The sequence below is a fragment of the Brachypodium distachyon genome, chromosome 5 (genome assembly GCF_000005505.3).
Source record: "Brachypodium distachyon strain Bd21 chromosome 5, Brachypodium_distachyon_v3.0, whole genome shotgun sequence".
NCBI lineage: Eukaryota > Viridiplantae > Streptophyta > Magnoliopsida > Poales > Poaceae > Brachypodium > Brachypodium distachyon.
Genome location: NC_016135.3, coordinates 17955653 through 17971268, shown reverse-complemented (window position 1 = coordinate 17971268; position 15616 = coordinate 17955653). Strand labels below are relative to the sequence as shown.

Sequence of the window (15616 nt, the reverse complement as noted above, 5' to 3'; positions counted from 1 at the left end):
ATCGAAGTAGAAAAAAAAAAATAGACATGTACAAAGAGACTTAAAGTTCAGTGCCCAAACTAGCAGATATTGCAATCAGTGCGCAGGCGGAGTTAGGTTCAGGCCACACCTGCTTTGCTCAGCTTGACAGTATTTACTAATGACTTTTTGGCATTTTTAAGTACAACTTGTGAATGATTTTTGTTCGCAGGCCTCAGGCTACAGCTATAGCAGCCTCAGGCCTGTCTCCCCCTGTGCATGCCATCATCCTGAGAGTGACATTTTGTAAGTTAGCTCCTAGTTTTTTCAAACACAAGTTTTTTACTAGCTAACTTTTTTCAAATCAATGCGCCTAAATTAACTTATGAACTGGAAAGCTTGCGTCTGAAAGCAACATGTTGTTGAAGAAGGGGGGCACAAGTGAAGGATATGAGATGTTGTCACTACAGGATCCAAAAAGTCAAAAAGAATCCATACTGAGGCCATCAGTGATACGATTGATTAGATCAATATGGCAACAATCCCGATAAATGTCTGCACTCCTTGTTTATGTCTAGCTTTATTAGCTGACACTAAGTTGGAGTATTACAAGCAAACAAGAAATGCGCACAAATCTCGGTGCAGGGCACCTGATGGCAACATGGCCGGGGACAGCTATCCCCCTGGGTAGGAGACTATTTCGGTACTTAATGCATATTAAAAATCAGAACTAAAACAAAAAAACTTATCGACCAGTAATCAACACATAGGTTCATAAGACAACCATATTCCCTCTGTTTGAACATTTAGGGTTTAGTTTGAACATGGAATGGAAGTTTCATGTGCATCAGATCGTTAATAGTTACAAGATACAAAGCATAACAAAGTACTTTTTTCTCGAACAGACATTCCGCATCAAGAATGTGTTCATTTTGTATTAGAATAAAGCACGTCCAAATGACATAAAGCAACCGCAGACAGAACAAAACCAAAAGCCAAAAGAAAGGCGACAACAAAATTAACTAACTACCTAACTAAGAATGGAAAAGTAATTTCAAATATGGGTTCGATGGTACCAGTTTTGTGCCACACAAATGTTATTGGATTAAATTTGGGCAGTCAAATTCAGCTCTACATTTCAAACCGATTGAGTATTTTCTGATTTTTAATCAAGAGCTAACGTAATTAATACATTTGCTAGAAAGGTGCGGTTTAAGGTAATAACTAATAAGAAAATAAAGTTCAAATTCAAATGTCACCATTGACCATAACAGAGTAGAGAAGTCAAAGAACTGCAATCAATATTACTACTTGGATACCTATTGACTAAATCCTTGCCAAACTGCTAAAGATCAACACCAAGTCTTTCCAGCACACGAGGAGAGAACGAGTTTTGTGGTATATTCACCATTCCCACATGGTCCATTCCTATCCAGCTTTCTTGTAAGGTCATGGTGTATTGATGATGTCCTGATTGCAGTTTATCAATACTTGCAGTCCACTATGTTTTCATGCCCACTGCAAGAAGTCCTTTTCTTGTGACATGTGAGAACTGAAGGCAAATAAGAAAGGTTTACCCTTTTGGGAATTTATTCATTTCGCTCGTTAAAGTACATACGGCAAGAACCTCTGCCTTGGCAATCATAAGTTTAGACGAATCAGGCATGTAGATGTTTCTCTAACTCCATATAGGCATACTTACTTCTCAATATAAGTAGTTGGTCTATAGAGGCTCCATGTGCAGAAAGTATCCAACAGAAGAGACCGAAGTGGGTTCCATTGGTTCACTTAAAAATCCCTCACGTAGTCATGGACTAACTGATCACACAGAAGATTTGTACGGTGGGACCACATACTGAACAAATTGCTCCTGATTTCCCGCCAAAAGTTGAAAAATCCATACAATCTACCAGATTTTCTTGACTAGAATAATGTTTAGATTCATTCCAGAGGATAATTCTGAAAGAAATAGATGCAATCAAACCAAACATTCTTAACCTTTTCTGCAGTGACATGCTCTATTCCACTGAATCTCAAATTCCCAACTGGGGTTGCTACAGATGTTCCTTGCAGGCTAGCACGATGGACCATGATCACCTTAAAGAAGCTGTCATGTTGAAGGTGAACTGGATTTCCACTGAAATAGGCAAAAGGTGTGTCATCTCCAATACAAGTGAACTCCCACTGAAATAAGAAAATAGCTACTGTCAGCTACCACGCAAAATATACAAAGACGCAATAAGTGTTAGCAAAAAAGCCCAACAATAGAGAGAACCATGTTCATAACATGTCCCGGTTTAGAACAATGCACGTAACATGTGCACTTATTTTTGACGAATAACATGTGCACTTTTTTCAGAGCAGTATATCTGCAGCAACATTTTGCTGAACAACAAGATGCCAAAAAGGGAACGAGATCATAGGCAATCGCCTAGAATTAGAGGATTCCAAACATTTGAACTTCCGAAGAATAGTCTGCTCCCTAGGCTTGGGGGGTTATGGTGCAGGTGATAAGGAATGAACATTAAAGCATCCCCTCCCTGCTTTCTCCTAACACTTGAGCAACCAGGTATGAAGATACATTAAGTCAAGGCATGTTTCCTACTCCATCCGATCCATAATACTCCCTCCGTCCCATATTAAGTGACTCAAAATTTTCCAAATATGTATGTATCTATGCTTAAAAAGCATGTAGATACATGTAATAGAAAGTCTGGGACGGAGGGAGTAAGTGTCTTGGACTTAGTAGTTAGTACAATTTTGTACTAAGTTAGTATAAAATCCGAGACACTTATTATGGATCGGAGGGAGTACAATATGCAAAGGAAATTGTAGAGAAATACCTAATTATTAAACTATTGCAAAACTTGTATCGTTTTGTCAACTCTAAATAAACCACCAATGTTTCAGACCTAAGTCAAAGGGATTGCATAAAAAGATTGGGAAATACACATTAGACATATCGATATAAACTGCACATAGCCAAAGAAGAATCACCAGAACCTCAAACGGACGCCTATACTGCTAAAAGGATAAATGCAGTTTTCCCTAAAAAGGGGAAAGAATAATTCCTGTCCTTGCTCAATCTGTGAGCAATGCATTTCTAGTTTTAAGAAGAATCAGCTATGTAAACTAAAGCGCATGAAGTAGATACCACATCTCCGCCTCAATCTGGGCTCGCATGGAAGAGTATCGGAACCTCAGAGGCGGGCCTAAGTAGCGGTGTCCCCCACGGCTGCCGAGGGCCCGAGGATGGCGACGCCATGGTTGATGGTGAAGCAGGAGATGAACTATCCTGACGGTCTGACGGGGATCTCCCCGGACTTCTTTATTTTTTTATTAGGAGAGGCAAAAATCTCTCCAGACGGCCCTAATTAAAATGTGAATTTCCATGGATATCCGGCCGACAGTGGGTACGAAACGGATTCTCGCTTCATGAATATCCACGAATGGATACCGTCCATCTGTGGAGCAGGCACGAATATCACATCTGATCCATTAGTATCCATGGGTACCCGATATTTAATAAAATAAATAAATTATTGACATGTGGGCCCATTATTTAGCTATATGAGTCATATATAAATAGTTCTCTCCCCACTCAACCCTAACCCTAACTCCGTCCTCTTCCTCAGTCCCACCCCATAATACTGTTGTTTAAGGCATTTTATGTTGCTCCAAGCATTTTAAGGTGTATATAATGTTGTTTAAGGCATTTTATATTGATCCATGAAGCTCCATGGATATCCCGTGGATATGGATATGGATATTGTTTTCGCTCCACGGATACTTTCGTGAATGGATAGTGTATTTAGAGATCGACACGGATATGGATATGGATGTGATCCGCCGTCCAGACCCGCCCCATTGCCATCCAGAACGCCCCCCCCCCCCTTTGTTTCTCAACTTTAAAGCACAAGCCAAATCAAAAGATATCAATTGATTGATCTTGACTAAAACTCGAACGATTTGTTACTCGGACGCGTTGGTTTCTAAAAATCTTTTGGTAGGAGCTATTTTTATGGGATATCGATAAAAACATGATTGCATTGCCACGTTCGCTTGAGTTTAAATTTGAACCGAAAATTACACAATAATTGTATACTTATACATCTATACAACTTATAAAAGTACGACTTAAATCAGATCCCTACGATCTGAACCATCCATACATCTGCATCCTACGCTCCATGACCGCTTCTAATGATGTGTATTGTGATCCCACGACCATCCATCAAATCAATCAAAATAGAAACCCGCTTTAATCACCAATGGCGTCTACCTCCTCGCGTGTTTAACATGACACAACATTCATCGTTAATGTGGATAGACTTATAATTATGCATTGCATATTTCATTAAAAAATTGCAAGTCTTCTTCTAAATGTGGTTAAATTGTACTTTAATGTATGCTTTGTTTTGTTTCTTTTTTATATTATTCAAATGTGGGTTACATGTGCTTATAACTGGTCTACATCAATTCTTCACAACCGCTCAATAATGTGTAGCGTAATTCCTCTCCAGTCTCCTGATACCCTAGTTATTAATCAGAATAAAAAAGTCACCCTAATCATCGACCACCTCTGATTACTAATCAAATAAATCATCGTCTGAACTACCATAATCATCGACTACAAAAAATAAACCAACTCAATTATCAAGGAAACATGTCGTAATCGGCGGTCAAGTCTACCTTCTCGCGGGCTTAGCGAAACACCAAATGTTCGTCGTAACAGGCTAATGAGGATATAATTATGCGTTGCATATCTTGTTAGGAATTTATCTAGGCCTTCTAAATATGGTTAAATTTGTATTTTTAAAGTAATAAATATTTAAATGATGTGTAGACTAGGTCGAGGTTTCATCCTCAGTTTCTGTTTTTTGTGTATATGTGTACCATGTAAAGTTCTCCTTTGATTTTTAATACAAGCGTGGTAGGAGCCTCTCCTGTTGTTTTTCCCCGTCAAAAAATAAATCTTTAAATATGGATTGTGCATGCACTTTATTTGTTTATATTTTATATTAGTAAAATATGCATTGTGCATGCTTTGATTACTACTCCTTACGTCCCATATTAAGTGACTTTGTACTGCATGTACCTAGACGCTTTTTATGCACAGATACATCAATATTTAGGCAAATTTGAGACACTTAATATGGAAAGAAGGAGTAGTTAAAAAGTATTACAAATTATGAACAATGTAATTGCTCATAAAACAAATAAACTTAATACTCTGTTTTGCTTCATATTAATAGCCCCGGAGTTCTAACTCAAATTAAACAGAAGGCATAAAAAACATCCAAAGACCAGAGGGGGCTGACACTGTCTAGTCCGGTGGTCCGGCCCAACACCCGGCATCACCAGCCCAACGCCACTCCCTTCTTTTTACCCTGACATCAACACCTAGGGACACCCGATATGCAAAAAAGAAATTCCTTGTTCTAAAAAAATGCAAAAGAACACGGGTACACGGAACCCTAGCGCCCCGCGAGCCGCTTACTCACGGGGCGACCTCCCGCCACCCTAACCTCCCTCTCTCCACGGGGCGACTCTCGGAGCATTGGTGTGTGGCCTGATGTGGTCACTGGTGTGGCGTCGCAGGTTGTGTGACGTGCGCCTTTGCACCCATCTGGCAATACTTCGGGGGTTGCAGCGGGCGCTTCGCCGGGCTCTAGCTCGGGGTGTGTTGTGTGCACTGCCTGCTAACTTCAGATTCGTTGCGGGTCTGGGTTAGTCTGTGCACAGGCCGTTTGGGCCATGTGCCAACGCCTTTCGGGGTTGGTATTGTGGACGGTGCGTGCGCCAAGTTGCACGGCGTGTGGTGGCCTCTGAAGGTGGGACGGTGGGCCATCAGGTTCTTGCACTAGTGCAGTTGTCGGCGTTGCTTAGACTTTGCCTTGGTTGCATCTAGTTTGCTCGTGGCGCTCCGGGTGAAAGCCTTGCCTAACCTCTGTCGGTGCCGCCACCGCCGCCGACACTCTCGGGCGTCGTTCACTCCTTGGTGGCGTCGTCAAGGAGCCCTAGCTAACCTCCATGCCCTGTGGTCCAATCCTTCAGGTGAAAACCCAAATTTGGCTTGCCGGATCGGATGACGGCGACGTTGGTGACGTCGCTTCCTTGTTGGAGGCGTTGTTCTTGGAGGATAACCCTTGGCTGGAGTGTGTTCCGGTGGCACACGCCTTGGCTTTAGTGAGCAGATTGTGGGCACACCGGCATCGTGCAAGTGCACCACCTTGGATGACAAGGATAGTGGTTAGCGGATGATCCCGTGCTGCTGCATCTTGGTTGCATGGGTGCACTCGACGGGTATCGACCGACGAAGCTGGACGTTTGTTGTGACCAACAGAGGAGCGGTGGGATATGGTGGAGCATTGTTCGGGACGAGCACGGTGATCGGCGGCCCGAGGCTTCTGCAGTTGACGAGACGCCTCACGAGCTTGTCTTCGAGTTCAGCGAGGCCGGCGGCGCGCGGCGCCTTCTTCGCTATCCTGTATTTTTGTGTATTTAGCATTTAGGGCTGCGGTTGTTTGGTGACGTTAGTTGTAATGTTAGTCTAATGGTCATTGGTCGTGTTCTTGTTTTGAGTGCTCGGTTGTATGGACCTGTTCTTGAGCTTGTAAATACATTCTTTGTATCAACGGAGAGTCTAAGTGGGCCACGTGCCCCACCTAGTCTTACCATGCGGCGCCCATCGATCCCTTCCCCTTTTGTTTCGGTCTTCCCCGAGGCCCCTGGCGACCTCCTTTTTTTTCTCTCCCGATCTCCTCCCCAGATTTCGCCTCTCCATTCCCCAATCTTCTCCCCAGGTCCCCTATTCCTTCCCTCCCCTCCCCATCTCCTCTCTCTGCCAAACGAAACCCACGACCACGAAGATGCGCCAGCCCGTGAGGCGAGAGCTGGCCGGGCGCGAGGCAGAAGTAGGCGAGCGTTCCGGCGGCTACGGCGAGGCAGAAGTACATGGAGACTACACCCGGCGGCGACGGCGGGCTCGCTCAGGTAGTCACAGGCGGAGCGCGGCGCGAACTCCCCTCCTGTGGCGGTGTGGTGGCGTGGAGACGGCGTCGGTCGGAGCTGCTGAAGCGGCGTGGTGGTGCGGAGCAGGGCTGCCGGCGTCGTGGGTGCGCTCAGGCAGCATGGGGGCGAGGAGCCGCTGCAGGACAGGTCGGACACGGCGTGCCAGGGCTCTGCTCTTCTTCTTTTTTGACAGTTGCTAGAGCTAGCTCCGTGAAATGTACAATGCTCATTTGGTGGTTGTTTGTACTGCTCGTACTTCTTCTCTCCCTGATTCTTGTTCATGCCGACTAGATTAACCATGCATGGTGATATTGGCTTGGTACATTGTTGTGTCGTTGCCATCCTTTATTTCATCTTGGTCACCGTGCCGTGCGCTACTAATTACCGTGCCGTGCGCCACCTGGTTATCATTATCTTTGTTTTTATCGTGAAATTGGGTCATAATTGTCATGCCGTGTGCTACTAACGTATTTTGTTATGTATTACCTAGTTGACATATTATTTGATTATAATTGTCATGTTTTATGGTCATATTTGTCATGTCGTGAGCTGCTAACTACCATGTCATGTACTCCCTTCGATCCATAAAAAGTGTCATAGATATATACAACTTTATACTAAGTTAGTACAAAATCTGAGACACTTGTTATGGATCGGAGGAAGTACTATCTAGTTGTCATGTTTTTTGGTCTTAATTGCCATGTTGTCTGGCCATAGTTGCCATGATGTTGGGACATAGTTGCCATGATGTTCGGGCGTAGTTGCAATGCTTCGCACTACTAACTAAAATGTCGTGCAATACCTAGTTGTCATGTTGTGTGGTTTAAGTTGGCATGCCGTCTGATCATAGTTGACATGATATTGAGTCAGAGTTGCCATGTCGTGCTGTACTAACTAACATGTCGTGTAATATCTAGTTGCCATGTTGTATAGTCGTAGTTGACATGTTGTCTGCTCATAGTTGTCATGTTGTGTGCTACTAACTACCATGTCATCTGATACCTAGTAGCCATGTTGTATGGTTCTATTTGCCATGCTGTGTGGTCATAATTGGCATGATGTTGGGTCATAATTGGCATGATGTTGGGTCATAGTTGCCATGTCGTGTGGTACTAGTTACCGTGTTATCTGCTACCTAGTTGCCATGTTGTGTGGTCCAAGTTACCATGTTGTGTGATCCTAGTTGCCATGTTGTCTGGTCATAGTTGACATGATATTAGGTCATAGTCGTGTGCTACTAACTACTCCTTCCATTTCACAATACAACGTGTATAGATTTTTCTCATTTGTTTCACAATACACCTCATTTTTCTATTGGTACCCGCACCCAGCCAATAAAACTACTCATATTGATTTATTATTAACACAATATGAGTGGTCGCGCACTAGAAACGAGAGTTGCCTTGGTTCAAGTGCACAAATCTATATGAGGTGTATTTTGGAATGGAGGGAGTACCATGTCATCTGCTGGTACTTAGTTGCCATGTTATTTGGTCATAATTTTCGTGTTGTGTGGTCCTAGTTGTCATGATATTCGGTCAGAGTTGCCATGCCGTGCACTACTAGCTAACATGATATGTCGTGTAATATCTAGTTATCATGTTGTATAATTCTAATTGCCATGTTATGTGGTCTTAGTTGCCATGTTGTCTGGCGATAATTGCCGTGATGTTGGATTATAGTTTCCTTGTCGTGTGTTACTAACTACCATGTCATCTGCTACCTAATTATCATGTTTTTTTGTCATATTTGTCATGTTTGTTTGGTCATAGTTGTAAATAATATTAGATCAAAGTTGGCATGTCATGCACTACTAATATAACTACCAAGTCGTGGTAAGTAGCATTGCTAAACTAGCAAGTAGACACATTTAACTTGACAAGTATGCATCTTTAACTTGTCATAGTTAATTAGGCAAGTATGTGTGGATAAACGGAAAGCAGGCTTCAATAAACATGTACAAATATACCAGTTGGTATGACTTCATGGTATGTCGAAAGTGAGGCTGCTTTTCCAAGAACTCTGATGTATATTGATGAAGGGATCAAAGTCGGCCAAAGTTCTATACAAGATGAAAAATAGCAATATTTGGAAAAAAAGAAAGAAAGAAAACTAAAGCAAATGGCTTCGAGAGAAGGCATTGTCACGCTGCTAGACTAGGCATAGGCTGCGCTAGGGCATGTGTTTGGGTGTGCCACGCATGTGCCGTCAACGTGGGCTACACAACTATCCAGAGCGCAGAGCTGGGGCGTGGGTGGCTTGCGCGCATACGAAGACTGTTCAGAAGGAGCTTCGCGTGCATGCGGGGAGCGGTCACGCGGGTGATGCGCCGCTGCCCAGGCGTATGTGGGGCACGCCGCTGCGGAGTCAGGTCCTTCTATCGGTGCATCGAGACGCAAGATTTGCGTTTTCTCGAAAAAACAATGAAAAAAAGAAATTCCCCTAAAAAAGTAAAGAGGAAAAAAACACAAAGAAATTCCGCTCCTCCCTCCCTCTCCCTCCCACCGACCGCCGTCTCGCCTCGCCACCCCCGCCGAGCTTCGTGAACGAATCCCGTCAAACTCCGCGCCACCCTCGACTCTCTACTATCGCACGCGCACCGTGAAGGAAGGATAAGCCCCGCGGGCCGGCGGTCTCCACCTCGCCGTTTCAGTCGCTACGGCCGTGGCAGAAGGCGGCGGCGGAGGCGCGTGCGGTGACCCTCCCCACCTATCCCGATCCTCCGGTCCCCGCGTGCTTCTCCGGTGACTCACCACGGTACGTTTCCGGCTACACGCGTCTGAACTGCTTTATCCCTTTTACTTTCCACAACCGAATTTCATTGACTAGGATGGCATGCCAACCACGGCGCCGAGGTCTCCAGCGACCAGCGGGAGGCTGCACGGTAGATGCGGGAACATGAATATGCTTGACCATCTCTATTTTTAATGGTCTTGGTGTGATGCCGCATTTTTTCCCCACTGAAAGACGACCGTAGCAGCATGCCTGAATCTAGAGAACATTGGTTTCAGACTTCAAGTGTATGACGCATCTTATAGATCAATAATGCTATTGAGCTACGAGTAATTCATGAATATTGTAGTATTTCTATGTTACAAATCTGCATAACATAGATAGACTATCTAAGGCGAATTCATCAAAATTCTTTGGTCTCCATGACCTAACCTATCATCGATATATCTCACACTGTTTGGCTATCTAGTTTCCTGATCTGTCTCGACTAATCCAACAGCACTGCTCCGTTGCTTGTTGGCATATCTCCTTGCCCAGAAAGCATAGTTGATCAGTGCCACTAGTTCGAAGGCTGCAAGTAACAAGAAGAAACGATCAAGGCGTGCCCTGTTAAAGTTTGCTCCATCCAACCAACCTCTTCCGTTGTTTCCATACTTTGTCGCCCTGTTCACTAGATGTATGAAAGCACATGCCAACCAGGCTGCTATTCCAGCAAGAATGGATTGCACTGCCGGTGCTATCAGCTTCATTTCTGGAGATGACTCATTCTTTATGAACTCAATCAGTCCAGTGAACGATGCTGCATCCATGATGCTTAGAAGGAAGAATTGCATTACCAGCCACAAAACGGACATTGGGACAGCTGCTCCTGTCGATGATAGCCCATGCTGTTCTGCGACTGTCAGTCTTCTTGTCTCCACTAATGTGGCAAGGCATGCTGCTGCTATCCCGCATGCGGAGGCAGCACCAATACTCTGCAGTGGGGTGATTGCGTGTGTGTGACCTGTGAATCTCTTTAGCAGTGGCGTCAATATCCACTTGTAGCATGGTTGCATAAACATGTGAAATGCTGTTGGGATTGCAATGAGAGAGGCCGAGGATATCTGGATCGTGCCTATCCCTTTGTCCATCGTGCTGCCGACTTGTATGGTCAGTGTCCTTAGCAGCGTGAAGGGCAGGTAGATGAGCAAGCAGCTGATGAAGATTGGAAGCATTCGGATGATGGCCTTTGTTAACTCGTCGACTTCAGTGGTGCTGCAGAATGAATATGGATTGTTATCACCAACAGATATATTCAATATTTTTCCAAGAATATGCTAGAAATATTATAATTGTAGTACCACGGTATTGCTACATCTGACCCATAGTATTTTGATTCTTTATACTCCCTCCGTCCCAAAATAACTGACTGGATTTGTATAAGAAATCCGCGTCAGTTAATTCAGGACGGAGGGAGTATTTTCCATGTCCTAGAAATGGAAAATCTCCTATGCTTCTTTAGAGTTATAATTGCAGCAACAATCTGCTAAACATGAAAGTAAGGTTTCAGGAACATTTGATCACTAAGGAACTTACCCAGTGATCTCACTGTTGGGTTTATCTTCCCCATCAATACAATCTGCTGCTCCAATCTCTTGCAGCTCGATAACATCCACGGTAGCAGCCTGCCTCTTCTTTGATGAACTGACAAGAACCTGAAGCGGATAACTTGAAAGTTGAGAACCATGTGCATGTTCAGTTTTTCTTGTTTTATCTTAATAGATGCCACATGACTATATGAGATACTTTCAAATCTTGTTTTAGCTTGACATGTGGAGAAATAGCATGTCGATTCCTTTATTGCTTGATGAGTAATTATTATGCCAGTTAGGGATAGGTGACGGTGACCTTTCAGGATTAAAAATGGAAGAGCAAGTAATGCAGTACATTGTGAATTGCGATAAAGCATAACTCTATTCAACTGTGTTAAAATTTGGACCTACTAATCTAGAATTGTGTTCCACCAAGTTTACTTGGAGTATGAAAGATAGCGGGCTAACTGCATGCCGGAGCCTTTATAACTAACACGGATACTGAGTTACTGACACATGCATATGCAATATGATAACTGCAGTTATCATATGAACTTTACCTGCAATATTCTCTTTCGAGGACTTCCATTAGGCTTCTTTGTTCTATAGAAAGGCAGTCCACTGGCTGCCACAAACAGCCCTACAAGTACCAAAACTGCAGATATCGCAAAACCAATGGTCCAGCCCACATTGTTCTCGATCCAAACTAAGAATATCAAACCGATGAGTGCTCCAAGGGAATTTGCAAACTTGAGCCAGCTCAGGAACATGCCCTTGAGCTGTGTTTCGTTCGGATCATCATTGTTGAACTGATCTCCACCGAGGAATGGTATGCAAGCATTCATGCAGCCCTCTCCAACGGCAAACATTAATAAGCTCAATAAGAGCAGTGTTAGGTTCCAACCTTCAGTTGTCTCACAGTTGTTTGGTTCTTTTATTATCTCACAGTCCGGAGGATGTAGTGAAGGCAGGTGTGCCTGCAATGCTAATAACATATAGCCCTGCAATGTGGAACAAAATAATGTTTAGAACTTATAATTCTGTCAGGTATCTTTTAACCTCAAAATCACAATTAATCTGAAGGCAGTTAATACTTAATATCATGTACATGGGGGCATTATCATACACTGACGCACATGGCCCATATTTTCCAAGTTGTTGGCGCATTGCTTATGCAATGGACCATCACACTATTGAATTTGGTCAGTTACTGAAACAGAAGACTATTAATCTTTGGGCACGCTTTTATGTTTTTTGTTGGAATAGATTACTGAACCATATATTCATATCCTATCTTATACCAATAACTGCAGTAGTCTGTCACAAGAAGGGAACTCAATTCTAGAACGTTTTACTACAGAAGCTCTACTTCAACCTGGTAGTGAAAACAAAAACATGACAAGCCTGAGACAAACATAAGAGTTCTCACAACTTCGTCAGTAGGCTTATTGTCTTAATTGACATTTATCTTACAGGAAATTTAATGGGAAAGAAGAATTACCAGGACCGCAAGGGGGCCAAATACAAATATAGCAGTGGTTCGCTGGATATATGCACCCGAGATGAAGTTCATCAGGACAGCAAAGAACGACACGAAGCCGACCAGATAGGTGATCGCAGATGACGAGGTCACAATATCCAGATGCATTATCCGATGGAAATAGGCCACAATGGTGAGGTTTGCGCTGCTAGGGCAGCTTCGCAGCACAGCCAAAACTGCAAATGAACATTAAATTCAATTCCAACAGTTTGTGTTTTGCTGGTTCAATATGGATGCAACTCTGTTATTCCAGAATCAAGAGGAACAGATACGTCTGTGGTTAGTTGAAACCATCCATGAGAATCGTTTAGTTTACCCACCTGCTGTAAATGACCTTACGCAGTGGGGCCCAGACTTTGCTTGGCCAAAACTGACTTGCTGGTAATAACATTTCAGTTTGTCTTATGTCACAAACGTCTTATCAACCAGGTATTCAGTGTGGAGTTATTTTGCACTTGCAGCATTCAGGTATGGGAGCTCTCTGGAACTCTACAAATTGTTCGCTGGTGCAGAGTCAAAATTTTGTGTCAGACTTGTACCTTTGCCCGAAACCCAAAATATTAAAAATTTGCAGTTGCATGGATGATCTGTATTTATCAGATGCGGTGTCTTTTGGTTGTATTTCAACATTTATGATGTCAAAGTGCTTCATGCTTCTCTAGCTGCATTGCACTAATCACAAGGCCTTTTTTTTTCAGACCAAGTGTAGGATAAATGTCAAAGACTCTTTGATCAGCTATGAAGAAGAGAAAGAACATCGTTTTGGCAGATGTGTCTTTGCTAGCTAAGACGAGAAGAGTAGGAGAAAATCCTGCCAGATGTAATATCATCTACATGTCACCTGTTATTCGAGTGTTAGTCATGCTCATAGATGCGAGAAAATGGCCTATGATGTGCCACTTTTAGCCAGTTACTGCATGAGTGAGAGAACATAGATTATTTCTTTGCAGTGTACCATTATGCTTGGAGGCTTACTTTCTCATTTTAAATCGAGCACTGCCACGTTGTCTTTTACTAATAAGCTGCAACTGTCTCTGTTGTAGGTGTGCAAGTGATGGGAATCTTCTGAAAGTTACAAAGTATTTTATTATGCAAGCTTGATATCTGGTGATATATGATCGGTTTTGTTTAGGACGAGAAGTGAATCAATTCGGTTATATAGTCCTGGAGGCTGGAATCGGAAACAGAATATTTCAGATGATCACGAACATGAGTGCTGTCATTTTCCATATAATTTTTTGAGTCTCCTTAGCAATTATTGAACGGCTACATAATAAAAACTCGACCTGCAAAGGGTAAGCCACCCCCAGGTTTGCATTAAGAAGAAGACCTTCTCATGTAGGTCGAGAAATTCTCAAACTCCTGACTCACACCGTACACAGTGGCACCGAAGCCCGTGTGAGACCGGACGGGCCTTAGGTATGTGCTTAAGGCATGGGACATACGAGGGAATTTTTTAATTCTAGCCTAAAATTCGTTTCACAAGGAGTCAAGCCAGGACCTGAGGATTGTTATTAGAGTTGTTCCCTTAGTCATTACGCCAAGGTCTCGTTCACACATTTACATTACTTTTTTTTTGGCACGCAATAGTACAATGTTTATATTTGAAAATGACTCTACCCTCTATAAGTTGAAAAAAAAAATACTCCGGCCAGGCTTCATGACAGCATGCAAATTAATGTATTTTTTTTAAAAAAAAGTGGCTGACTGGCTGTAAACCCTTTTCAGAAATATAGGTGTATCACTAGAGCTCGATCAATAGCTTTAACTGAAAATATGTACTTCCTCCGTCCCATATTAAGTGCCAAAATATTACATGTATCTGAACGTATTTTAGTATATAAATACGTTCATATTTGAACAAATTTGAGTCACTTAATATGAGACGGAGGGAGTAGATGTATACATTTTAAGACCAAATTCAAGCACCTCATATCAGGTGCACTGATTGTTCATGTCATCTTCATGACTTCATCCAATGCAAGTACCTTAGGTTTGTAGGTGCTGTGATTGTGGAGTCATCTATCTATTTTTTAGATACAGTTATGCGCATAATTAAGCACCCGTGTACTGGTTCATGTAATGAAACGCCGAAACGAACCGATTTCTTGCACCAGATTAATTGTCCTATGTAGCAAGAACAAAGAACGAGTTATACTTATGTTGTATTACCATTTTCGTGGTAGCTAGCCTCGCTAATTAAGGTAGACACAAATATTGGTACTCCGTACAGAATTAATGCAGAAGTAAGGCACGTACTGCTGGGGTCTATAACTCTATATATAAGCCATGAAACACTACACTACGTTACATTCTATCTCCAACACATGTCAGCCGAACCCATGGAGCTGATCAAGAGAAAATAAAAGAGGCGTATAACAAGAATGATCACAAACGTGATGAGGCCAGCTGCCAAATATATAGAGAGATTCACAAACGCATCCCAGTGCACCAAATTAAAGGATGCATATGCAAGAAGATGCACCTAGCTAGCTGAAAGTATGAGAGAAGAAATGGCTATAGTTGCTCGAAAGAAAAGAAAACGGCTATAGTTGCTTGCTCACCGTAGAGAAAGAGAGTTGCCTTGATGCCTCCATGCTTCCTGCCGTCCACAGCATTCCCTCTCCAATCTACCCACCATTGAGGTTCCATAAGTACGTAATAGCTAGCCCAACCTAATTAATCAGCGAGTACTCCGCAGAAACTAGTTTGTTAACCCCTCTCTCATCCACGCAACCACGCACGCAACGGGGTCGATCACTCCATAATTCTGGTTACTGGCTTACTGCTTGTGGCACAA

General features: G+C 43.0%; 1 protein-coding gene and 1 long non-coding RNA gene across 4 annotated transcripts; one reads left to right on the top strand and one right to left on the bottom strand.

Annotated features, from left to right (window-relative positions):
• The first annotated feature begins 9414 nt into the window (after positions 1-9414).
• Positions 9415-14067, top strand: LOC112269516. 2 transcript variants are annotated; one of them, XR_002961379.1, is made up of 3 exons: positions 9415-9729; positions 12752-13636; positions 13860-14067. It is a non-coding gene; the product is annotated as an uncharacterized LOC112269516 (long non-coding RNA). The 2 variants fall into 2 exon arrangements; XR_002961378.1 differs by lacking the exon at positions 13860-14067 and having other exon boundaries at positions 12752-13837.
• LOC104585367 (protein NRT1/ PTR FAMILY 4.5) lies at positions 10036-15602 on the bottom strand. Of its 2 annotated transcripts, XM_024456369.1 has the most exons (5): positions 15381-15602; positions 12778-12992; positions 11837-12277; positions 11281-11399; positions 10036-10959 (listed from the first exon to the last, which is right to left on the bottom strand). In XM_024456369.1, exons 1-5 carry the CDS (start codon positions 15466-15468, stop codon positions 10167-10169), a joined length of 1656 nt encoding a protein of 551 aa, XP_024312137.1. In that variant the 5' UTR covers positions 15469-15602; the 3' UTR covers positions 10036-10166. The 2 variants fall into 2 exon arrangements, with proteins under 2 accessions (XP_024312137.1, XP_010240066.3); XM_010241764.3 differs by lacking the exon at positions 12778-12992.
• Between the last annotated feature and the right edge of the window lie 14 nt (positions 15603-15616).